Genomic DNA, 26740 nt, shown 5'->3' with positions numbered 1-26740 from the left:
ACAGAAGGCTGCCATCAAGCACATGAGTGAGGAAGCAGACCCGTCCCCAGTGAAGATGAGAGCGCAGCTCCGGCCCACACCTTGATTGCAGCCTCAACAAAGACCCGACTCTGAGATACTGAATGCGTGCTATTTCAGGTTGCTAAGTGACAACTAATACAGATTTCAGGATGCCTTTATTTTAAAACATTTTTCTTATAAAAGTAATACAAATAAAGAAAAACTGAAATACTGAAAAAGACAAAGTCATCCATTCACCACCCTGCCATCCTATTATAACCACAGTTAGTAACTTATTTTCTCATCTTTTTGAACTTGGTGTGTTATTTATAGCCTTGGCCATACCCATTCATACACTTTTGTACCTTGCTTTTTTTTTTTTCACTAATATTTTCTCATGTGTTTCATTACATTCATTACTAATTTTTAATGGGTACATAATGTACCATTCATTAGCTATGTATGTTTATTGACTATTTCCCCAGACCAGGGTTGGCAACCTATGGCCCTGCATTTGTAAATAAAGTTTTATTGGAACACAGCCATGCCCATTCCCTTACATATTGTCCATGGTTATTTTTGCCCAACAAACAGCAGAATTGAGAAGTTGTGAGAGAGCCTATACGGCCTGAAAAGCCTAATATTTCCTTTCCGGTCCTTTCCAGAAAAAGTTTGTTGACCCTGGCCTTAAACTTTTAAGTGGTTTATAATTTGAGCTATTTCATGTCCCAAAATGCCACCTGAAACACCTTTGTGCATATAATTTTTTATACTTTAGGCAACTTAATTGGGAGGTATTAACAAAAGTAGAAAAACTGGGTCTAGTTCATAAAGATGTTTCTAAGGTTGACACTATCCCCTACTATCCCTCTTGAAATATTCTAGCTATGACACAGTAAGGGGTGAGAGGCGGTAATAAACGTGGGAAAGAGAGGCCCAGGACTCCTGCAGGTGGAACTTCTCTGGTCCCTATTATTCTGGACATGTAATTTTATACCCTGGGTGAGCATATTTTTAGTTCTGATTTAAAGTCAACCTAAGAGGGAAGTAACCGTCATAGCAACACGAATACCAATCAAAAGAAAACCCTTACTTTCTTTTGGGGATGAAGAAACAGACTAAACTCTCCAGGTGTCACCGAGTATATAGAATGCTATTCCAGGCTAGCTATAGTGATGAAAAGGCACTGGGAGGCTGAGGGAGGGGACGAGCTGGCAGTGGTAGCGATGACAGAAGACACACGTGTTCCACCTTTCTGGGCACATCCTCGGCATACACTTGTACACAACTATAACTAAACGGTCTCCAGATAAGAGAGTTCTTAAGATAAGTAAGAAAGCAACTACCCTCTATTTTGAACAAAATAAATTCTTCTATCTGGGAGAGACTTATGCCCCAAAAAGAAAACTTATGGAATGGGACCAGCTAAGTCAACCCTGACCATCTCTGCGCCAGAAGGTGAACCAGGCTGCTGGGTCTCAATCCAATCTTGTGTGAACAGAGTAAGCACCAGGAAGTGTAGATGTCATCTCCTAAGGGAAATATTCTGCAACATAAAAAAAAAAGATCAGGATGGACCTTTTCCCCAATAGACAATGTAATTTAAAATCAAAACTAGAATATTTAATGTGATTATCCCAATTACGCCAACAAAGTATGTAAATAAATCATATACATTTATTTATTGAAATGTTCCAGTCAAAATGTCACCCAATTTAACACTTCCTAAAGGAGTGTTCTTTTGGTTAAAACTATTATAAGCCTTTATATTCCACCCCAGTTACTCATCAAATAATTAAATGCATCCTGGCTTCATGAAGTGCTCTGGGAAACTATAAATTTTCCATAGAGTAAGAAAATCAAGTCACTTTTGTGAAAACAGCTAGGAACCTGTTACTCTGAACAGAACGTAGCCAGTTTTCTGAGGTACGAAAAATCAAGTCATTTTCTTGAATTTTCATATTACAAAAGAAGCAATAAGTAGGTCTATGAATGGCTTGATTTACACCTAAAATCATGTTATAATTTTCCTTTTTTTTTTCTTAACTGTTTACTGATAGTTGCCTCAAAACTGACCTGAGGATCTGGCAGCATAAATCCATCAGTAAGTTTATAATAGACGATGGTGGAATCGGACTCCACTATGGCCAAAGTGAAAGACATCGGGGAATCTGGATCACCCTGCAGTTTCCGAGCCGCCTTCAAGATCTCCCTTATCCTGAAAATACAGTCACAATACATTTAGGATTCACAGTCACTCACTTGATAATAAGATGACATCCTGTGAAATCTTGGAGAAGAGGTAGGTGATAACATTATGTCCAGAATGCTCACTTAGGAAATGTCTGAAAGCTCAAACATAAACATTCAAAGCTGTCTTCTCACACAGAGAATCCTCAAAGTAAGGGCTATGCATTGACTTTCAGCCCTTCTCTCTTGTATTCGCCCATCTCTCCTGATCATCATCTCTGAGAGAATCAAAACTGTATTTAGAAACCTACAGAATGGGACCTTAAGAGTGTTTAGTGCATCAAAATTAGTTCAAGATCCTGATTATTCATTTCCCAATTTTCCAACTTGGTGTCTTACAGTGGAACAATTCGGTATTCAGGTTTGTTTTTTAAAAAACAGACTATAACAAACATTTCCCCATCTTTCAACATGGTGTTCATAATTACTACTTTAAATGGCTATATACTATTCCACTGACTCACAATTTACCCAGTCATCCCCCTATTGCTGTCAAGCTCTTTCAGGTTTCTGTGGGAAGGAGGGTGCTGATAAAGATAAGCTGGGATGAGCATCTTTCTGCAGGTAGTTGTTTGCTTTTAAATAATTCTGTTGGGTCTTTCCAAGTATCAGAATTATTAGATATGAATGTAGATATTTTTGTAATTCTTAATATGTATTCTGACACTTAAAAGCTAAAAGAAAAATATAGAGAAAGACTAAAAAAAATTATATATCAAGCATCAATGTTAGAAAGGATTTCAGTTTGCTTGCTATGGAAAATAATCTACTATACCTAATGTCTAGCTCTTCAAAGCACTTTTAGCCTTTGTTTACCACAAATTAAAAATCCTTATTACCTACTCAATAAAGCCTGTGTTTAATAATTCAGTAAAATGTTACTTCCAGAGGAGCTTTCTCAAAAAGGCAAATAAAAAATGATCAGTTTGTTTTTTTCATTAAGCTAACCAACTTCCCATGAATTGGAAAAAGATTTACTAGCATATTAACATGCTACCACTGAATACATAAGTAACTCAACACTATATTCTCTTTAGCAAAAGTCCAATTTTTCCCCTTAAAGTTCTAATCCCATCCCAAAGCAAAAATTCCTATGGTCATTCTTCTCCCATTCTGTTAGCTATTGAATTTACAAAGTACCTAAAAAGAAAACTCTCTGCTTTGAAATACTCTCACTACAACAACTACAATGCTTCTTTTTAAATCTGCAGTAGAGATGAGATTTTTACAGTGATTCTTATCTGTATTTTATTTTTTAACACCATTGTGCTACAGAGTGATTTAAAACAGCAATAAACTTCTCAAAAGGCTGAAATCAAATTGCTCTTGCTAAGCTATTATTTAATCACTGCATAATGTTGGAGTGATAACTGGTTTGTTAAAACAGTCACAAAAGGCTGTTTATCTACCACCTACCATTTATATTTACAGAGGCATGTAACCGTCTAAGGAGAGAATGAGTTTCTAAGTTTGTTTCCTCATAGTCAGACTATTTCTAAAGTGACTGTGAAAGAGTTTATCCAACAATATGGCAATACTGGATGAGTAAAATGTCTACCTGGCAAAATCTCAATTCCTTTTCAGGAGTCAGCAAAGCATCACCTTCTCTCTGAAGTCTTCCCTGTCACCTTTCCCCAATCCTCCAGAGGCGCCCTGGGCAAAGCTACATTACTGTAATCACTACTTTGTATTTATACATCTAAGTGTCTGTTTTCTACTCATGTACCCATTTTGAGGCTTATAGCTTTTTTAAAAAACTTTGTTAATGCTCAATATATAGTAGAATTACTCCAGTGGAATGAATGAGGCTTTTTAAATGAAGGTTTCCACATGACTATAACCAACTCTTCAGCTATATAAACTTAAAAAAAATATTTCTGACAAACATTTTTCTAAAATTTATTATTCAATTCTATGACACTAAACAAAACTTAGAGTTGTCTTGACAGCTCAGGATCATCATTTTTGGTACTTACTGTGGGTAAATCTGGTAGATGGTGCAACAAAGAACCCTCTAGAATTTAATTTCTTAAAAGTATCTTGTATTTGTTTGCTTTTTGTTCATCAAAAAATTCAAATTTTTTTTTGTCATTTGTCGTTCCACCAGTGCGTGGTGAACTACGGTCACCTGTTTTTTTATGGCCCGTGAGCTAAGAATGGCTTTTATGTCTTTAAATGGTACATTTTGAATAGTCATATATTAGTGCCTACAAAAAAGCCTCAATTTTGCCACTCTGTCCACAAAGCCCAAAATATTTACCAGCTGGCCCTTTAAGAAAACGTTTGCTGGCCCCCACCGCTACACTATGACAAGGGCAAAGGTAAGAATCATAAGACATGATCACAAAGCAGTGGTTTTTTTTCAATATTATTCATTCAAAAGTCAGAGCAGCAGAAGGTTCCATTTCTAATCAGGATGTAGAAGACCTCACAGCCACCATTTCTATGACAAGGGCTTTAAAACATGCCATTTTTCTTCAATGCCATAAAAGACAGGTAAACACAAAGAAGTTCAAAGGAACTAAATCTCAGTAAGAAAAGAGCCCTTCCTGGGTAAAGCAGAGAGCACCAGATAGCCACTTCCTTCCATAAGGCCAGCTGTTAAGTCTGGGCACAGGGGCTGGAGGGGTGAGCCAGCAGCTCCACTGGGACCAGGAATGAACAGCGCTGCTTGTAAGGGCCACACGTGAACCGGTGTGGGGACTGGAATCCAGAGGGACACCAGTCCCTCCGGTTCACCAATTCTCCCTCACAGGACTTTTGCTATGTTTAAGCAACAGCATGGGAAGCTGGGGAAGGGACGCAAAATGGCAAGCGAGCTCTGATCACAAAGCCCTGCCGAAGAGGGAGCCCTGCTCCCATCCTCAAGACATCTGAAACCAGATCCGAGGTAACTAACGTTGCACCTCGGCCACGACTCCTCCTGACTTCTGATTACACTGACCAAGTGAGACCCTGGCTCTACTTGCCAGACAGAGGGAAGGACGAGATCCCTGGCGGGGGGCAGAGCATCAGCATCAGTCTGTTCTTCACACACAGTGTCCAGCCTCCAGTGAAAACTCTAAGCTGGGTGAAGAAGGAGGGAAGTGTATTCAGGAATCGAGAGCTAAAGCCAACATAAGAAGACCTTCAGAAAACTAAGGTTGTTGAAAACCTTAGATGTTGGAATTAATAAAGACTCTAAAATAACTATAAAAAATGTTACAGTATTGAGAAAAAAAAACACAGACAAATGGGTGACAAAATGAAAACTTTAAGCAAAAAAATGTAAATTCTAAACAAAAGTCTAGAATCAAAACACGTTTTTAAAGGTACTGACTAGGCTTAATTGTGGGTTAGGTGGAGCCCAAGCAAGGATTTAGTGAACTTTAAAATAAGTCACAAGAAACTTAACTGAAGTACAAAAAGAAAAATTAAAAAAACAAACGTCAGAGGCCTTTGGTGCAGAATCAGTTTAACATACGTGTGATGTCCGTGTAAGCAGAATCACAGAAGGAAAGGAAGGAGAGAACGGTGCGTGCCTTAGTCTGTTCGGGCTGCTACAACAAAATGCCAGACTGGGCAGCGTATAAACAACAGAGATGTATTCCTCAGGGTGCTGGAGGCTGGAAAGTCCAAGATCAAGGCACCAGCACGGCCTCATTCTGGCGCAGGTCCTCCTCCCTGCTCACAGCCAGCACCTTCTCACCGTGTCCTCACGTGGTGAGAGGGGCAGGGGCTCTCTGCGAAGTCTCTTTTTAAGGCACTAATGCCATTTACGAGGGCGGCTCCATCGTGGCTTAAGCATCTCCAAAGGTCCCACCTCCTAATACGATCAGAGCTCGGGGTTTCAACGCATGGAACAGAGGGGATACATTCAGAGGGTAGAGACAGCTGGGGTTCTTCCAAAGCTGGCGTCTCTGATTGTGAAGTGCCAATCTTACAAAGAGCACATAGCTGGATCTTGTTTTTATATCCAGTCTTTTAATTTCTGTCCTTTGACTGGAGTGTTGAATCCATTCACATTTAAAATTAATATTGATATTGCTGGATTTACACCTGACACTTCCCCATTTGCTTTCTATACAGCACATGTCTTTTTTTTATACCTCTGCTCCTCATTTACCACCTTCTTTTGTATTACATAGATATTTTCTAGTGCACCATTTTAATTTCTTTGTGGCTTCTGACCACTGAACAGCATGGGTTTGAACTGTGCATGTACACTGATATGTAGATATTTTTTCAATAGATAAGTTCTACAGCAGTACATGATCCCTGGCTGGTTGGCTCTGCAGACATGGAGCTGCAGATACAGAGGGCTAACTGCAAAGGCACATGTGGGTTTGCAGCTGTGCAGAGGGTTGCCACTCCTGACCCCCTCATTGTTCAAGGGTCAACTGTATTTTTTTCAGTTTCTTAGTGAAGGTTCTAGAAATCACTATATGCATCTTAATTTATTACAACTGACCTCAGATTAACACTAGTCCAATTCTAAAAAACACAGAAACTGCTCCAATAGAGTTTTATTCCTTTCTCCCCACTTTGTGCTATTATTGTCATATATATATATATAGATACATAGTGTCTATATATTATAAACTCAATACAGTGTTATAGCATTGCTTTATACAATGCCATGTCTTTCTAAAATGTTAAGAAGGATAAAAAATATACTAACCTACATATTTAATGTTTCTGGTACTATTCATTTCTTCAAGTTACTCTCTGATGTCACTCCGTTGCTTCTATAAAGCCCCATCCTCCGTGTAATACTGTCATATGTATTACTTCATAATATGCTGTAAGTCTGGTCAGTTGATTTCTGACAAAGGTACAAAGGCAATTCGATGGAGAAAGACTTTTCAATAGATGGGGCTACAATCTGAAAACTGTATCCCTCTATGTCCACAGGATGATCGCGGTAAGCATCAATGAGGCAGCCTACATGACAAGGCTCTGCAAGCTGGCAAGCGGTCACTGAATACAGTCTTTCTATATAGTATCTCTACCAGCGTTGCCACCTTACAAACTGGGGCATATGTTGTATCACCACCTTCCCCTTAAAAAATAATTACCACCGATGTTAAACTGCAAGGCAATTAGCTAGCTTACTATTCATAGAAGAGATCCACTTTAGAAAGAGATATTTAGATGAAGCAACCACGTGTATTAATCAGAAACCTCATTACACAGCACTGATAGAAAGTAACACTCTGAAGCCACTGCAACAGACAACTTAGAAGTAAGTTTCTTTAAATTTCCCTTACTGGCAGAGTATGACAAAGATGGGGCTCAGATGGAAGCGGGCGAAAACCTATTAAGACAACTTTTACATATTTTCCTTCTCTCAAGATGTGATATTATTTAAATCAGAAACATACACACGTATCTGTGTGTAGCCACATGTACGGTTTTTCCCTAACGTAAACTGTGTGGGTACTCTGACCCATATACTGAAATTTAGGGTAAAAATTTCCATCTCATTCATATTTGTTTCCAGAGTCCTTCGATATAAATAGCAAAACATTTTCAGACTTACTCAAAACACCCATGTGGGAAACACTAACATTTGAAAATTAGCTCAGAGCTGTAAAGGGGGTATTGTCTTCAGAGCTGAGGGAAATCACTGTCCAAAATGAAGTGGAAGTTCCCGTCTCAGCACTCTGTTTACCCTCCTTGGTAGTGTGCGGGGGGAAATTACCAATGAACATGCTCAGTAATAACAGAGTGAAATCACTCACTGGCTCTGTTACTCAAAGCACACTTGGGAAGTCTTCGAAAGATTCCTCTTCAAGATCTCCTCTAGTTTAGTTCTAGCATACGTTTAAAGTAATGCCACGATCTTTCCCTGTTTGAGGTCTGTCTTGTTTATTTCCTTTATAGGACACTAATAAACTCCTAAAAATGTTTACTTTGCCTTTAAGTCAACAGATTGCACTTTCTCAACGTCACAACAAAAGTTCCAAAGTTCTACTTAAAAACCACACATGACTGTAAAGATGCTGCGAACAGTGAAGCGTCACTAAAACACTACAGAGGCAGCCTCTAACGAGCTTCCGGTCTGAAGTCTTAGTTCAGAAACCACAGGACAAAGGTTCCTTACATGCATATTTTTTAAAAAGCTCAGTTCTTTGGAAAGATATTGTAGGGATGTTGCCACACACAAATCTAAAACAATAATTCAGATAACAAGACCCTTTATAATTCATATTTGATAGAAATTCACCTGTGTGAAACATAACCTTTGTGTGAATAGTAAGAATTTCAGGTTCTTGAGTTCGTCATATTACAAGGGGAAAAGCCCACCTAAAGAAAGAGCTAAATCAGTAATAGTCATAGCTGTTGATCAACAGTAACAGAGCTGACGTTTACAACTGTTCAGAGAGGAGCCCAGCATACTGAAAACAGAGTCGCTCTGAAGTTTAACAGAGCTACCGTGAAAACGAGCCTGAGGCAGACACACAGGTAATACTATCTGGCCGCTGCCCTTCCTCCGAGCTATTTAAGTGCTTCCAAGAATCCCAGCATTCCTCTTTTGGTAACAGTCCCACCATAAGGACTCAGCAATCTCTGGAGATTCGCACAAAGGACAAGAAAGGTCAAGAAGACATTAATTTTAACTTCAAATGTTGTCGAAATAGAATGCATCATGGGTTAAAATTATTATTAGTTTCGACCCACAGAAAGCAATTATCTCCTGCCCTCTTCAACGTGGCCAAACCGAACCACGCTGTAGCTTCATCAGTGAAAGACATTAACTCCCTGATTTGCCTCATTATGATATATTGAGACGACACACGGTAATGCAACTCTGAAACACAATGCAAAACTAAATTGGTGCCCAAGGTGCCTTATTCATCCACAGGCTCAACCCTGAGGAAAGTTTCAGGAATAACAGACCACCTCCTTGGGAATCATGCCAATGCCTTCCTGCTGAAAAAAAAAAAAAAAAATCAAGACAGTTAAAAATCCCAGGGGGGTTTATTGAACAATTAAGTGCCTGTGTGGTTATTCACCGAGTGGGAAGCCATTCTGCTAAAATAAACTGCAAGGTTGTTTTTTCAGGGTAAGAAAAAAAATGCTATGTCAATTGAAAGAAGCTGCCAGAATTGGGGGTTTCACCAGCAACGGATTTCCAACAGAGGTCGTGTGAGGGCACACGTCCTGACACGCTGGGGAGCCAGATGACAGACGTCAGTTTACTAGTTACGAGGCTTCAGGCCTCCAATAAAATAATGGCCATTAAATGGATTTGCAATAAAGAACATACTTTTGGGGAGAGGAAATTTTTTTAATCATAGGGAAATAATAATGGAGTATCTTTAATCTCATAACTAAGAGTATCTTTAAAAACGTTTCGAAAAAGGAACTCAGTTCTGTTAACCCTTTACTCGACCATTAATACAAGTCCTTCCCCCAAGACTCTAAGGAAAAGAAGGATTGAAGGGGAAGAGGGGTCGGGGGGCAAGATACAGATAAAAAGGAATTTAACTAAAAGGTAAGGAGACTACCCATCGCATTGGTAGAGTGGCTCTCAGATTTACGATTATTCTCTGTCTTCAGATGCACACAGTTATAGTTACAGTGTCACATGTGGGGAGTAACAGACAAAGCCTGAAGGCAGATGCATTCTGCAGACATTCTAATTTTTTAAGAAACTCTTGTACGGTTGCTTGTAGCATATCCTTATGTTCTTTAAGATATTATTTAGCAAGTCACTGCTGCAGGAACTGAGCAGTCTAAGAAAAGTCATTCACTTACCCAACAAATGCCTATTTAACACAAAATACCAGGTACCAGGCTAGGCGCTGGGGAGACAGCAACGAAAAGAACAAACTTCCTGCTTCCATGGAGGAAGTGGGGAAGGACGACAGCAAAAAAACACAACAAAAAAAAAAATGTAATATGTTGAGTAGCAATAAATGTGGTAAGTGTTATAAAGGAGGGCCACATTGTACAGTGGATGAGATGACAGCTTATACCAGAGTGATGCAGTATAGCAGAAGTGGTGAGAAATGGTCAGATTTTAGATATACTTTTAGGGGAGAACTGACAGAATTTGTTAAATTAATCTGGGAGTCTGAGAACCAGGTGGACAAAATCTAGTAAGAGATAGGGCAAGGTTATGGGACACAAAGTTAATGTACAAAAGTTAATTGCTTTCCTGTACACCAGCAATGAACAACTGGAATTTCAAATAAAAACCACACCATTTACATTAGCATTGAAAAAGTGAAATCCTGTATGTTCATGTGTAATTGAAAAATTGTGCACTACACTGGAATTTGACACAACATTGTAAAATGACTATAACTCGATAAAAGAAAGCTAAAAAAAAACCCAAAAAAGTGAAATACTTAAGATATAAACCTAAGAAAAATATATACAGGATCTATGTAAGGAAAACTATAAAACTCTGATAAGAGAAATTATAAGAGATCTAAATAAATGGAGAAATAGTTTATATTCCTGGATGGGAAGAATCAATATTGTTAAGATGTCAATTCTTCCCAATGTGATCTATAAATTAAACACAATCCCAATCGAAACCCTAGCAAGCTATTTTGTGGATGTTGACAAACTGGTTCTAAGGTTTATATGGAAAGGCAAAAGACCTCGACAAGTCAACACGATACCAGAAGAACAATGTGAGAGGGCTGACGTCACCTGCCTTCCAGACTTCCTATGACGCTGCACTAATTAAGGTCATGTGGTATTGGGGATGAAACAGATAAATAGGGTAATGAACTAGAATAGAGAGCCCAGAACTGACCCACATAGATACAGTCAACTGATCTCTGACTAAGGAGGAAAAGCAATCCAGTCTTGCTTTTGAATAATCTTGTCAACAAATGGTGCTGGACAACTAGACATCAACATGCAAAAAAAAAAAAAAAAAAAAGAATCTAGACACACATCTTAACACCTTTCATAAAAATTAATTCAAAATGGAACATAGACCTAAATGTAAAACACAAAACTATGAAACTTTTAGAAGACGGCACAGGAGAAAATTTAGGTTGACTGGGTTTGGTGATGAGCCTTTAGATATAAAACCAAAAGCATGATCCATGAAAGAAATAATCGTTAAGTTGGACTCTATTAAAATTAAAAAATTCTGTTCTGCAAAAGACACTATTAAAAGAATGGAAAGACAAATCACTGGCAGGGAGGAAATGTTTGTAAAACAAATATCTGATAAAGGACTTGTATCCAAAATATACAATGAACTCTTAAAATGCAACAAAAAGAAAACAAAAAGCCTAAATAAAAACAAAAAGGGTGAAGGATCTGAACAGACACCTCACCAAAGAAGATACACAGATGGCACACAAATCTATGAAAAGATGCTCAACATCACGTCATTAGGAAATTTCAAATTAAAAAAAAAAAACAATGAGGCACTACTATGCATGAATTACAGGAGCTAAAACAAAAAACTAACAGTGCCACGGTGACAGGCTGCTATGTGAAAGAAGTCAGTTGGAAAGGGCTACATACTGTATGATTTCAACTACACAAAAGTTCTGGAAAAGGCAAAACTATAGAGAAAGTAAAAGTTTAATGACTCCCAGCGGCTCAGGGTAGGGGCAAAAGGATGGATATATGAAGCACAGGGGATTTTTAGGGCAGTAAAATTATACGGTATGTAATGGTGGATACATGACATTAAACATTTGTCAAAATCAATAGAACTGCACACTAAAAAGAGTGACTCCATTACAATGTAAACTATGAACTTTAGTTAATAATAATGTATCAGTCTTGGTTCAGTAACTGTTACAAATGTACCATCCTGAGGCAGGACAGTAATAACCACCAATAACTACTGTGCTGAACTGAAGCTTATATGGGAAACCTCGGCACTGTCTGTTCAACTTTCCTGTAAAGCTAAAATTGTTTTAAAAAATAAATTACATACATATGTACGTACACATACATATGTGCACACACAGACCTCCAAGGCTTTCGGCCTGAGCTTCAGAATGAACAGAGTTGCCTATTTCCTGGAAGAAGGAGCAGTTTACGAGGCAAACCAAGAGTTCTTTTAGGGACGTGGAAATTTGAGATGCCTTTTAGGTCTCAGTGGAGATGTCCAGTAGAGTTAACCCTGAGCCCTAGGTGCGTGGCGGGGGCAGAGGTAGAGACACAGACCTGGGAGGCATCAGCGTATCCGTGATGCGCCAACTGTGGAGCCAGATGAGGGCACCTGGGAGCAAGCACAAAGCACAGAAAAGCCCCGAGGTCTGAGCCCTGGAACACTTTAACATTTAGACGCCAGACACTTGAAAAGGTTCAGCAAAGAAGCTATGAAATGGCAAGAGATGGAGTCACTTAATATCCGCAAATCCCTAAATTACACTCTTGTACCAACAGCTGTTCGTTTCCCGTGTTATAACAGATTCGTGTGTTTTCACTGGTATCTTTAGAGAAAACAGAAAACAAGCATCACAATTCCTAATACTTGGATCCAAGTAATAACCCCACCTTTGTTTCAGGAAATACCAGTGCCTCCCAAAGACCCTGAAGTGGCCAGCTCGTGACCTAGCTTCCTTTCACTGCGGGAGCCCTTAACCCACGGGGCCTCTTCTGATCTACTACTTCCCAGGAGGGTTCCTTTTTTCATATTTTCTCTCTGTCTCTCCTTTCCTCCCTTCCTCCTCCTTTTCCCATTCTCATCTCTCTCACATCACACACACACACACACTCACACACACACACACACAACCCAGGGCTCGCTCACCAGCTGCAGGCAGGCACCCCCCCCCCCGCCATTACTAACACCCAGTTTTAACGACCGTTTGCAACTGTCATGCTCTTTCGGCCCTCAATACCTTGCTCCTGTTACTACTTCTGCCATGAACATCCGTTCCCAACCCATTCCACGTGGAATGCCTACACATATTTCAAATGACTCCTCCTGCAGGAAGCTTTCCCAGACTCCCCCACCTCCTAAAGCACCAGCCGAGGTTCCTTGTCCTCCCTCTGCAGTCTCCCTCAGAGCCCTGGACACATCCCTCCTCGCCTTCACTATGTCTGATAGAAATGCCTGTCCCAGCCCTGGACTGTAAGCATTTTGTTTTGTACCCCTTGAGTGCAGCACACAACAAGTGGCTAATTAATGGATGAGCAACCTAGAAAACGCTGGGGTAATATGCAAGCTACTTCTTTATCCTCCTCCCACAAAACAAAACGTGCTCCTACTTTGCCTCTAGATAGTCTGTAACTGTATTTATATTCATTATATTTCATGCTTAAAGAAAAAGTATAACTATATCCATTCATAATTTTTTTAATGAACATTACTTTAGTATAAGAATAAATAAAATTTTAATTTTCCCTACACATCTCAGTGTTTTAAAATACGGGTTTTCTTCTCCTCATAAAGCCACTGATACAATGGATTTAAAAATAAACAGCTGGTCCATTTTTATTATCTGGGTTACTGCTGTGGTAACACACAAACAGCTAATAAAATATTTTTAAAATAATCATGCTCTTTAAAAAAAGAAAATGACTATTTACAGTCTTTATGAACTATATTTAAAAGCTACAGTGACGCCGACAGAGAAGAAAGAACTGCACTTCCTTTGAATCAACGTTAGGAAGAAGGGAGAATGTATCCTTTCGAAACGTTGAAAACATTGACAACAATGTTGTAGGAAACAGGTTGATACGGTTCAATAAGCTAGACACCAAATTAAAAACGTCACAGGCTAGAAATCCTGACTGTGTCTCTGACACTCATTTCTCTGTGTAATGAATTGTTTTCACTTCTCTTAAGGCATAAACTGTACAAGAATCTTGCCAGAAGAAGTCTGATCGAACCAAACGACAAAAGTTCTTAGACTTTTAGCCTTATGGCCGCTGAAGTGGCGAAGACCACTTTGGTACATGGAATGTTGAAGACTTTTTCTGTATTTCTAAAGTAATAGTCAGACTGGAAGATGCTAAGAAAGAGAACATTTAGAAAAAGTATCTCTCAGATAAATTGGCTGATGGTACCCATTTTAAAGAGGTTATCAATCACCATAGACCAAGAGAGATGCCATTAATTTGTGGGGTTGGGGGATAAAATGGTCACTGGAGAGGCTCCATCCTCACTGAGCTATCCACTATCCTGCTCTGGCAGCGAGAGAAGAGGGCCACTTACACTTCAGTCAGGTGTAAAAGGATGAATGATTCATTGGTATTACTAAGTAAGCAACTACGATCTTTTGTAACAAAGGAGATTCATAGAGCGTTTCAAAAAACAGTATCTTAACTGTCCCTGGATCTCCTAATTGCACAAAACACTTTGCTCAGCTTTTTTTTAAAAACTTATGTATAAAGACAGACAAGCTTAAAATATGGCAACTGAGGTTTCAGTTTTTAGCTCATCCCTCATATTTTACCGAAGAAACTAAATCGACATTGAAATTGGAAGATGACGTAAGTTCTATTAGGAAAAAAAAAATTGGTAGTTAAAAAATAGAAGAAAATTTTTTTCCTCACCATGTGCTCTGGGTCCTCGTGTAAGTTTCTTACGCTATTTCCCCATAAACAATCCCCTAGAACACTAACACTGTCACAGAGCCCCGGGACGCTGCTGTCCTAGCTTTGTCGTGGTGTGCTTCACCCGCGAGAGAAGCTGGTTAAGATATCCGAACACCAGCTTGACTCCACCTGCTACCTTAGCTCTGATAAAAGCCCCTGGATTTCATTAGGGTTCCTCTGGTTGTTCCAATAAATTCACCAGCTCTCCGTGACCCCTATGAATTTATTCATATGATTTTATACAACTGCAGGGTCTGGGGAAACCACAGTCATAACCTCTAGAGTCACTGACCAAACCTGCTGCGTGGAGTCTTGGATTCACTTTAGTATGAAACAATCTGAAGTCCTTTCCAGATGCATATACCACCCAAATACATAACCTAATGTAGTATCCTAACATGTAAGCTAAAGATTCTTTTACATGAGCTTTAGGAAATAGTTTTAGATGAGAGAAAAAGGAGCTGAGTCCCTCCCTTCAAGAAGTGCAAACAACTTGCCACTCCACCAGCATACTTTCCCCACTAGATAGCAGATATGGGCACTTTACCAATTCTCTTCTCCCACTGGAGACCAGCAAGTAGTATTAAATCAATATTTTCACAAGGGACTAGTATTCACAAGACCCTCTGAGACGTGAAAAAAAATGCTGAAGTGTTTCACCTATGAACAAATATTATGTATAAATGTTTTACAGAAAACACTAGTCACAAGTTGTACTTTGCTCAAAGTAATGCATTCACTCACTGCTATTCAAGTACACATTCTCTCTGCAATGTACTCTTGCCAGGAACTACGTACATAAAATCACCAGGTCCAAAGCCTGGGAAAGTAAGCAGGAAATGGATACAGAAAGTGTTTGGGTATTCTTAGAAATTCACACACACGAAATGTCATCTAGAATTGGTACCTTTTAAGGAGTCACCAGATACATATACACCAGAAAATAAATAATGGAATGAATAAGCCATGCAAATGTATTCGCAGCTCTGCCCCTCAGCAGTCAAGCAGCAGGACAGCTACTGCGGTAGCTTTAAGGGCTGCAGTGCGATTACTGTTATCACTGGGGAAACATTTTGCAACTAAGTTGTACTGAACTATGTAAATGATAAGAGTGTGGTCCAGTTTTACAAACAACAGACTCCAAAACTTGGGACTTGAACAAAGGAGAGAGCCATCGTGTCTTCCACGCAACATGCCCTTTGTAAATAACCGGCAACTGCGCCCGCAGCAACTGTGCCCGCTCCTCGGGCTCTCAGGTTTTGTACACCACCCAGACTTCCTAGTAATGAAAACGTCATTAGCGTTGTTGAAGAATCAAGCAGCTAAGCAACACAGGCCAGAAGTGTGCTCAGGTGGGTTGTGCACAATAAAGCATCAGGGCTGGCAGGCCGCGTTTTAATATAAAATTAATATTCTCCGTAATGTATCACCATTCTCATTGGCTCACATTCTACCGTGCTTTTTGAGTGAGAGTCAAAGGGGGAAGTCAGGTCCTGGGAGGTGCTGGCAACAACTTATCAACGGAAGCCCTACTGTTTCTACGCTGCAGTTGAAGGGAACAGACTAGAATGAATTAGTATCACGGTTCAGAACAACAACAACACAAACAAAGGTGAGAAGCACGGTGAAGAGCTAGGCATTCAGCATGGGCAGCCACTGAGACCACATAGAGAGGCAACCAGATACTATGTGCCCCTGAAGAAAGAATAGATTAGGAGCTATAGCCTTTACTAACATGATCAAATTTTATCGAATCAAGCTGCTGGTCCCAGCTGCCAATCTGCAGAAAACAGAGCAGACAGAGAAACGCTGAAATGCACCACGAGTACGCCACACAATAGCACAGCCAAACAAAAAGTACTGAAAGGAGAACAAAGCTGGAGGACTTAGCTACCTCATTTCAACTTTTTCTTTAAAACTACAGGGATCAAGACAGTTTGGCACTGACATAAAGACAGACATACTGATCAACAGTGCAGACTAGAGAGTCCAGAAACAGTCCCACACATATGATTAACGGATTTCCAACAGAGCTCACATGGTAATTAAATGGAATCTTTTCAATAAATGATGCTGGAACAATTGGACATGCATTTGCAAAAAGATAAAAAAGAAAAAAAAATCTTGACCCTTAGCTCAAACCATATATAAAATTCAACTTAAAATTAATCATAAGACCTAAAAGTAAAAACTAAGATTATGAAAGTTCTAAAATAAATATATATATATGGGAGAGAATTTTATGACTGGAGGTTCACCAAGTATCTGTTACACAGAACACAAAAGCTAAAACTATAAAAGAAAAAAATGATAAATTGGACATAATCAAAATTAAAAACCTCCATTCTAAGGGAATTAAGGAAACAAAAAGATAAGCCACAGACTGGGAGAAAATATTTTCAAAAAAGGTATTTGATAAAGGAACTGTATCCAGAACACATAAAGAACTCCTCTTATTCATGAGAAGACAAACAATACAATCTGTACAATATAGGCAATAGATTTCAACTGATACTTGATCAAAGAAGAGCTACGGGTGGCAAATAAGTACATGAAAAGATGCTCAACAGCATTAGTCATTAGGAAAATGCATATTACTCAATGAGATACTTCTAAAAACCTAACTGAATCACTACAATTAAACTGATAATCCAAAATGTTCCTAAGGATGTGGAGCAACCAGAACTCTCACACACTGCTGGAGGGAACAGAAAATAGCATAACTACTTTGAAAAATAGTTCGGCAGTTTCTTATAAAGTTAAAAATACATTTACCATGTGGGCGAGTAATTCAATGCCTACGTATTCACCCAAGAGAACAGCAAGCCGATGTCTACACAAAGACCAATATGAGAATGTTCACAGAGGTTTCATTCATAAAAGCCAAGAAACCAGAAACAACCCAAATATCCAACAACTGATGACTGGATAAACAAATTGTGGCACATGCATACAATGGAATACTACTCAGCGACAAAAAGGACACCCTCGTGATGCGTGCAACAGCATGGAAGACTCTCCAAATCACGATGCTGTGTGATGGGGCATGACCCAAAAGGCTATGATTCTATTTATACGGTATTCTGGAAAAGACAAACTACAGGAACTGATGACAGAGCGGCATGAGGGAAGTTTCTGAGGAACTGCAGCACTGGTTACATCAGCATATGCGTTAAGATTAGATACTGTAATCTATACAATATAGATGACAGATCTGTGCATCTGAAAAGAGTGATTTTTACTGTACATGTATTTTACCTCTGAAGTCTGGCTTCCCTTAAAAAAAAAAGGGCATGACTAAACTACAGAGACACACAGGAAGTTACTATTATAAAAGTAAGAGTAATGGTTACTTCTGTGGGGAAGGAAAAGGTTATGCCTGCGACAGGGCACAGGGAAGGGGTTCTGGGATGGCTGGAAAAGCTCTATTTCTTGACTTAGTGGTGGTTACCAGTGTTCAATATGATTGCCTTATAACTCAGTCTATACATTTACATTGTGTGGTTTTCTGCATCTGGTTTTATTTTACAGTGAAAGACTTTCAAATCACCAACAAGGCAGGAAAAGCTCTAGTAGCAGGGAGACCTCGCTATTTAATATGAGATCCTGGTGTAACTGACTTAATCCTTTATTGTCTTTTGGAAACAGCAGAGCATAAAATCTCAAGCTTCTCGTATGTCAAACTAGGATAAAACAAGTACCCTTTGTACCACTAAGGATTTTAGAGGTGGTAAAATGAGAGTATACTTGTGAAGGTACTTTGAAATACTTATTCTATATGAATGCAAAATACTTATGACCACACGGAGTAACCCACAGCATCACTCCCCTGGTCAAAGCCCTTCAATGACATTATCCACGTAGCAGTCATTTTTACAGAGTTCTTTCTAGAAACCTAGGACTCAACAGACGTGATTCAGGGCCAGGGAATCACGTATATTACAGACTGTGCCTTGCACAAGGATGCCTGCTACAAGTGCATCTGAAATCTGGTTTATGCTGTTTGCTGAACCTTGAATTCTGATGAAGAGACTTTTTTTGGATGACCAGAGGGAGTATCATTTTTTAATCCACTCAAAGGTACTTTATGAGCTAGCTGTAGCTCTGTTCAAAGGTTCCCCCCAAACTAACACCTTCTTTTTGTCAAACAAAAACAATGTAAACGGTCTGAAAAGCCTCTGCATCACTAAGATAAGACATGAACAAGCACGTTTTGTATTTGTAATTTCCCTGATTATATACAGATTTGAGCATCTGGGTTCCTCTTCTCTGAACTGCCCTTCTCATATTCCTTGCCCATGTTTTTTAATTGGTTTGTTTTTGCCTTGAGTCACATAAGTTATTTATACATTCTGAATTAATCTTTGCCAGCTACATGTCAGTAAATCTCTTCTCCTAGTCTATGGAAACTTACATATTGTCAGTGGGACCTCAAACTGATAACCTTCTAGAGAGCAAGTCAGTAATAACCAATAGAGACAGAGGTGTAAATGCTGTCTATCCTAGCCCAGCCATTTTACCCCCAGGCTTTGACCTTAGAGAAACTCACACGTGAGAACAAGGACACACTTCCATGGCTACTCACGACAGTACAATCTGTGACAGCAAAAAAGCGAAAACAGGGACGGTCTTCATGACGCAGGCAGACCCTCCCCCTTGTTTCCCGTCCTTCCCTTCTTCTCTCATGAGTTCTACACGTTCATTTGTTCATTAGCGGCCTTAACTGATATCATTAAGCACCTACATGCTAGGCAGGCAGTCATGCTTAACTACCTGAGTTATCCTACTAAAACATGGTCTCCTACCACCTTCAGGAAGCTTCCCTGTCCTCCTTCTGGGACCTAACACAACCTCGTGTACTTATCAGTACTCCATCACCCCTGTTATTCAATTACCTAACAAGAAAGTAAGTGGAGGTGGTCCCCAATTACACAGTTAATTAAATCTCTGAACAAAGGACAATTCTGCTTTTACTAGCTCTCATCTAACAATTACCAAAAAAGTGAAATAAAATTTATTTTCCAAGCCAACATTTAGTACTAGAACATTACTTTCAAGAGGATGTCTTAAATACCACACAATCTTACTCATATGCAGAATCTTAAAAAAAAAAAAAAAAACAAAAACTCACAGATACAGAGAACAGACTGCTGGTTACCAGAGGCAGTGGGTCGGGAGTGGGTGAAATGGGTGAAAGGAGTTAAAAGGTACAAACTTCCAGCTACAAAATACGTAAGTCATGGGAACGTAGCGTCCAGCAGTGACTACGGTTAATAATACTGTACCACATATTTGAAAGTGGCTAAGAAAGTAGATCTTAAGCGTTCTCATCACAAAAAAAAATTCTGTTAACTATGTATGGTGACGAATGTTAACTAGACTCAATGTGATGATCATTTTGAAATATATGCAAATATCAAATCATTATATTTAAAACTAATATATAATGTTGTATGTCAATTATACCTCAAAAAAGAAAGAGGCTGGCTCAACATGGTATCCCCAGCACTTTGGTCACTTCCTGACACATAACACTCAGTAAACATTTGCTACATAAAGATAAAAAGTCTAAGCGACATTATCCAAAAAGAATGAAACTTAAAAGTGAACACAGAGTGATTTACTCTGTAGACGATTTATTATTGAACAAAGTAAGAGCTGTTTGCTCTCTTAAATTTAGAAAAAGTGTATTTTTTTTACGGTGAGCTGCCTTCATAAATTCCTACCCAAATACTTTTAGGACTTGCCTTAATGAATTTCTTCCCCATACAAGGTTGCCAAAGATTCAAAGTCAGTAATTTTCTTCTCTGTGTTACTAATGAAGGAAAATTCCTACATTAACCACAAACATCTGAAATTGCAGCATGACTGTTAGATATGTAACATTTCACATATAAAGTACACATGGAAGTAAAAATAGATAAGAGTTTGCCTCCTACCTAAAAATGTCACTTCTGTTAAAAATGCAGGAAGGAAATCAAACAAACACACAAATCTTTATTTGCTAAAGGTTATTTGCATGCTTTGAGTTGAGAAAATTTTACGGCATGAAAGGCATAATAAGTCTCATCTGTTTTTGGGCTCATTTGTGCTATTTGCTAAATTTTACTGCATAATATATTTATATTTATATAAAAGCAAGACATGTAGACTTAAGCCCTCTGAGTTATTAAGTGCAAAGGTGTAAAAATAGATCACTAAGTTATCCTTCCAACTAATTCTATTTAAAGAAAAAGACAAGCTTAAGAAGCTAGAAAAGCAATAACAAACAGCTGGGAAAAACTAGAAATTAACAGGACACAAATAGTACTTCTAAACTTTTGAAATGATTTTGATTCACATAGGCTATTTTATTTTTTAGGATTAAATTTAGGTTAATTCTAAATGGTAGTTCCTTGTCCAAGCAAATAATACAACAATAATACTAGGATGGTATTTGTTACAGTAATTAAAAGACACAAAAGGAGAGATTTAAGGAATGAATGAAGTCTCTTAGACAGAGGAAGGCTTGGAAATGGTATGAATAAAATCGTTGTGTATTGATTCTCAAACACACAGAAAAATCCCACAGTAGAAGCCTCTCAAAGAAGGGTATGAATAGCCTGATATATCAAACAAACAATTCTCATAACAAAGCACATGTACAAAAAATACTTAATAGAAATCTAAAAACGAGTTTCATACAGTTCTATGGAAGACACACAATGAAAATACCCAATTATGGTAGCTTTGATTTGGAAGGGAACTTACACATTATCTACTGATAATCTGTATCCCTCAATAAAAGATACAGCGAAACCAGAAAAATTAGGTGTGTTGCCAATCATCAAACAACATGTTAAGTGTCAATGCCAAGACCAGAACCCAGGTCTATGGCTTCAGTACAGTGCTCTTTCCACTAGATCACTATGCATTTAACCACAGAGAATAAGGAAAAAAACAGGTATTCATCAAAGTGCTTCATGCTGAAATTTCAGGTGCTCTGCCCTCTTCACTACTCAGACACACTCTCAGAGACAGTTATGTGCAGACTGTCCTTTCTATCTGCCCCGCAGCCTCAGAGGTTGAGGGGCTCCTCCTCCAGCTCAGTATTAATCTCTTCAACTAGTCCCTTGAATCCACCCCTCCCCACGGCTCAAGAATGTTGCTCCATCAGTGTTACCTTCACTCCTTTCTGTAGCACAATTCACAGGGCAGCTGGCTGCCCTCAGAATGAGCAGGTGAGAGAGAGAGCCCAAGACAGAAGCCGTGGCCTTTTATAACCTCATCTTAGAGGTAACATCTCATCATTTTTGCCAACATTTATTTGTGAAAAGCAAGTTACTAGCTCCAGACCACATTCCAGGGCAGGGGAATACACGAAGGCGTGACCATCAGAAGGCTGGATTATAAGAAGCCATGTTAGAGGCTGCCTGCCACAGCTTCTAAAGAGGAAAAGCAAAAAGGGAGACTGCTAACCATATACCAGGACTTCTTAGGAGCAAGTGATTAGGAAAGTGTGGTATTGGCACAAGCATAGATATACTGACCAATGGAATATAAAGAGAGCCCAGAAGTGAATCAATGCATAGACAGAGCTGTGGAAAATGACAGAGATGATACATCAGATAATAAGGAAAGGTCACTATTCAGTAAGTGGAGGTATAAAGAATGGTCATCCATATGGAAACTGGGTCCCTAATCTTCCTCTCACACCACTGGAAAAAAAGGAAACTTTAAAACTCAGTGAAAATATAGATGAACTTCTTTTAGACCTTTAGATCATAAAGTTTAAACTAGACACAAAGATATTGATTATAAAAATGGGTAAATCTAACTATACTCAAATTAAGACCTGTTAGTCATCAAAAGATACCTGGAAGACAGATTTTTAAAGTTGGGAAACACAACCAAAGGGATTATTATCAAGGAATATATAAAGAACTACTAGAAGTCAATGAGAAAACTACAAGCAATCCAACAGGCAGAGGATATGAACAGACATTTCTCAAGAGAGGAAATAATAAATATATAAACAAATGTTCAATATCAGAGAAATGCAAATTAAGAAATTTGAGATAACCCATTCAACTGGCAAAAATGTAAAAGTCAGACAACACTAAATACCAGAAACCACACAGCTCCAAAAGATCTTGTTTACATTGCAGGGGAAAGTAAACGGAGGCTACCACTTAGGAAAATAGTTTGAAATTATCCCCTGAAGTTGAACATTAGCAACACTCCAACATCAAGAGAGTAGATGTGAAAACTGGTACCATCACCCGACAGAACACTATATAGCAGTCACCCCCAAAAATACACAGTAAACTTTAGCAATATAATATTAAGTCTATAAAGTCAGCCTCAAGATATTACATACCTTTTTATAAAGTTAAAAAGATCGAAAATAATTTTGAAATCCAAGTCATTGTAGAATAGATACATAAGATTATACTGTGTAGCACAGGGGAATATATACAAGATCTTGTGGTAGCTCAGAGAAAAAATGTGACAATGAATATATATATGTTCATGTATAACTGAAAAATTGTGCTCTACACTGGAATTTGATACAACATTGTAAAATGATTATAAATTAATAAAAAATGTTAAAAAAGATCAAAAATAAAACAACTCATAACAAACATGAAAAATACAGTAAGTGTTAACTTAATAAATACTTCTTAACCACTCATATTTAACATATTCCTCAAATAACCAAGAGGAAAGCAATGATCCCTGCACCCCAAATTCCTTTTAAAATATATTCCTGCCTTTAATTGAATGATTCCTAGTGCTTTTTTCAGGAAAGGGACTAACCTGTTAAACAAAGATCAAAATCACCTGCCTACCTGTTATGGCTGAGGGACGCATTGATGGGTGTAGGCACCACAGTTTGTAGTCCTTCTCCTTCGATCTCAGTACCAAGAAGGCAGATGAGCTGGAGATCTGGTAATCCCACACAGTTCACTTCATGCCAACTTTTACCTGAAAGTGCATCATCGAATGGACAGTTATGTTTATTAAAAATAAAAGATAAAAATTCCAAACATCTACCTAATACTGAGCTGAGCAAACACTGCTTATAAAGCTGTCTTCTCTTATCTTCTAGTATTTTCTGTTACCCAGTAATTCTCAATGTAAATGAATAAAGAAATCATAAAATTGACAAAATTAACAGCAAATACATAAATGCTATATCCCAACCCAACTCACCATCCCCTCCCGCCCCCAACCCCAATAACAAAACAATAATAAAACAAATGACTTACTCTCCATGAGGTCCAGGTAAACCAAGAATGCTATATAAACTTGGGTGGCATCTCCTATATCTAACTCCATCATTTCTAAATACTGAAAATCAAAATGTAATTGTCAAACAGAGAAGAATCTCTTAATATTTTCTTTCAGTCAATAACTACTCATCAAATACATAATATATTAAGACTCTCTTACAGGTATAGTGGGAGTTACAAGGCAATTAAGCCCTGCTCCCTGACTCTAAAAAAAACTTTTGATTATCAGAGCAAACACTGCACACTTGCAATTGTTAAGTAAATAATAAAAGATGACAGTAAGTGATTAAAAATCAAATGAATGGAATTAAAAAAAAAAACATGACACAACAGGTCAAAGGAGCTCAACTCAGGTGGCTTGGTTAGTGAATGTTTCTTGGCAGAGGTGGGATGCAAACTGGACCCTGAAGGACATGTGGGATTTGCATAAATGGAGAAGGCAGAGCAACGATGTGAGCAATCACACAAAAGTGGGAATAAGCACAACATACGCAAGGGCCTATAAAGAAAGAACTTATCGCAAAGAAGTAGAGACATTTTTTAATGGGACTTTTGTTGGAGCATGTTAATGTAAGCCTCTATTTCCCTGGTATCTCATTTGCCTGTGGAGAAAGTCTGCTAGAAGACCACTCCTGGCCTCTCTCCCCACACCTTCTTGCTCAAGAGTAGGGAGTTCTTTAATTGTTGGATCTTGAAGAAAGGACCGAGCAAGCCGCTGCTGCTTTCATACTTGTCGGTCAGCATTGGGTGAGCATTCTTCAGAAGCCTGCCCCTGCAGGAGAAGCCTGAGGTAGTGCAGCTATGTCAATGACTAGATGGGTAAGCAGGGCTGATGCAGCGGTAGGCATCAGCAGGCCCGCAGGGGTGCAGATCTGAAATCACACTTTCCCATCAGCATCCTCCTAGGTATGTGCAGGTGCAGGAGAAGGATTTTATTAGTTAACTCCTAAATCTCAAATGTGTTTGAAAATAACACAGAAAAGGCCACTGGGGTGGCAAGGTCTGGATGGCCAAGCTAAAAGTTTGAATTTTACCCAGAAGGAAATTCTCTAAGCATGAGAGTAATATAATGAAAGTGGTGTTTAAAGATAATAAAGTTGATACCGTGTTACTGGATGAACCTAAGTAATTTTCAAAGTGAGTAATACAAATGCAGAACTGGAAAATCAAACACCCAATATTTTTTCTTTTCTTTTTTTTTTAAAATCAATTAGATCCTTCAAGAAGAAAAGTCAAAAGAGAAAAGTTGATGGTTAGAGCCTATTGGGCTGCTGACTTTAAAGAGAAAAAAAATCTGTAAGCATGAAAACTAAATCATACCATCAAATCTAGATGAAGTTTTTAAAACCTGTTACTGGTGTTTCACTTATTAAATACTTACGTAGTGTTTACTATACGTCAAGTGCTTTACCACTATTAACTGATTCAATCTTGTAACGGCCCTATAAGGTCAGTCCTTTTCCTATCCCCATTTTACAGATGAGAAAGCTGAGGAACAATGAGATAAAACAACTTGGAGGAAAAAAAAATCACAAAGCTGGTGACAGAACCAGGATTCAAACTCAGGCAGTCTGACACTGAGTTCATGCTCCTAATCATCGTGTGGCCTCTCCATGCTAAGACACTTTTTTTAAGGCCCTGAATAACATCTCCACGCTAGTGTCTGACTTTCTCACCTTGAGGGGATCAGAGCAGGAGGATAAAATCAAGCAAAAGAAGATGCAAAAGGATTAACTCTTTTCAGACTTAAATCTTCACGCTTTTCCTTTTCTTGACTGCTTTTAGATGATTATGAAATATTGCTCCCCAGCAGAAGGCTACAGTTCAACTAAAGTTACTAGACCAAAGTATCCAGTTCCTGAGATTCCTACAAAACCCCTATTGCCATTCACTGTCCATTCATCGCTTGGAACATTACTCGTACAAGGGAGCAATTTGCCAAATAGAAGCAAGAGTAGACTGTGCCCAAACCTCTATCACGGTGGACTCCGGCCTCTTATCCACGGCCCACTAACTGTTTTGCTTGGTTAATGTGAGGATTAAATGAGACCATCCCCAGAACGAGCCCTAGAAAGCAAAACTGTGATATTAGTGGCATATTAGTGGGCTTTTCAAAAGGAAAGATACTGGGTGTTGGATTTTCCAGGTCTGCATTTGTATTATTCACTTTGAAAATTACTTAGTTATTATCTGGCTTGAGACGCGATGGGTTTAAGGCTTTGCACCCCAAGTTACAATGGCCTGAGGGAGAGAGGAGGGGGGCGAGGTCAGAGCAACAGCTCAACTCATTTCAACAAAGAAAGACAATACTGCCCGTGCATAAGAGGCCCCCTTCCGTGAGGTTCGCGGCGGGGAAGCTCGGCGACCCCGCCGGGCAGGGGGTCCAGGGCCCTCGGGCGAGCGCGGCCCGGGCGTTCCGCACAGGCCAGGGGCCGGCCCCCGCGCCCTGCTCCTCTCGCGCCTCCTGACCTTGGGGTGCGTGCCCATCCAGGCGTCCTCGGGGGCCCATGACGGGGCGCCGGCCGCGCCGCCGCGATCGCCGCCCGGGCCCGGACGGCTGCAGCCCGCGGGGGGCTGGGGCTCGCCGCGCTCCTCCATGCCCGGCCGTGCGGCGCGCCCGTGGTGCACCGCGCTCCGCCGTCCCCGGCCCGGCCAGAAACAGCGGCACCGCGCGGCTGGGTTCCGCTTCCCGTGGT

General features: G+C 39.3%; 1 protein-coding gene across 1 annotated transcript; it reads right to left on the bottom strand.

Annotated features, from left to right (window-relative positions):
• Positions 1 to 157: 157 nt before the first annotated feature.
• Positions 158 to 26740, bottom strand: TSEN15 (tRNA splicing endonuclease subunit 15). The gene is made up of 5 exons (XM_031435605.2): positions 26514 to 26740; positions 24021 to 24102; positions 23601 to 23736; positions 2077 to 2218; positions 158 to 1546 (listed from the first exon to the last, which is right to left on the bottom strand). The coding sequence occupies exons 1-5, from the start codon at positions 26640 to 26642 to the stop codon at positions 1526 to 1528; spliced, it is 510 nt and encodes a 169-aa protein (XP_031291465.2). The 5' UTR covers positions 26643 to 26740; the 3' UTR covers positions 158 to 1525.

This window comes from Camelus dromedarius, chromosome 23 (assembly GCF_036321535.1).
Source record: "Camelus dromedarius isolate mCamDro1 chromosome 23, mCamDro1.pat, whole genome shotgun sequence".
NCBI classification, from domain to species: Eukaryota; Metazoa; Chordata; class Mammalia; order Artiodactyla; family Camelidae; genus Camelus; species Camelus dromedarius.
This window is presented reverse-complemented; position numbering and strand designations above follow the sequence as displayed.

Excerpts from the sequence above, each read along its gene's own strand:
- TSEN15 (XM_031435605.2), bottom strand. The coding sequence starts at position 26,642 with ATGGAGGAGCGCGGCGAGCCCCAGCCCCCCGCGGGCTGCAGCCGTCCG. Across the intron at positions 23,737-24,020 it reads TTACCTGGACCTCATGGAGA|GTAAAAGTTGGCATGAAGTG; the intron begins GTAAGTCATTTG and ends ATGCACTTTCAG. Across the intron at positions 1,547-2,076 it reads TTATGCTGCCAGATCCTCAG|AATATTTCCCTTAGGAGATG; the intron begins GTCAGTTTTGAG and ends TTTATGTTGCAG.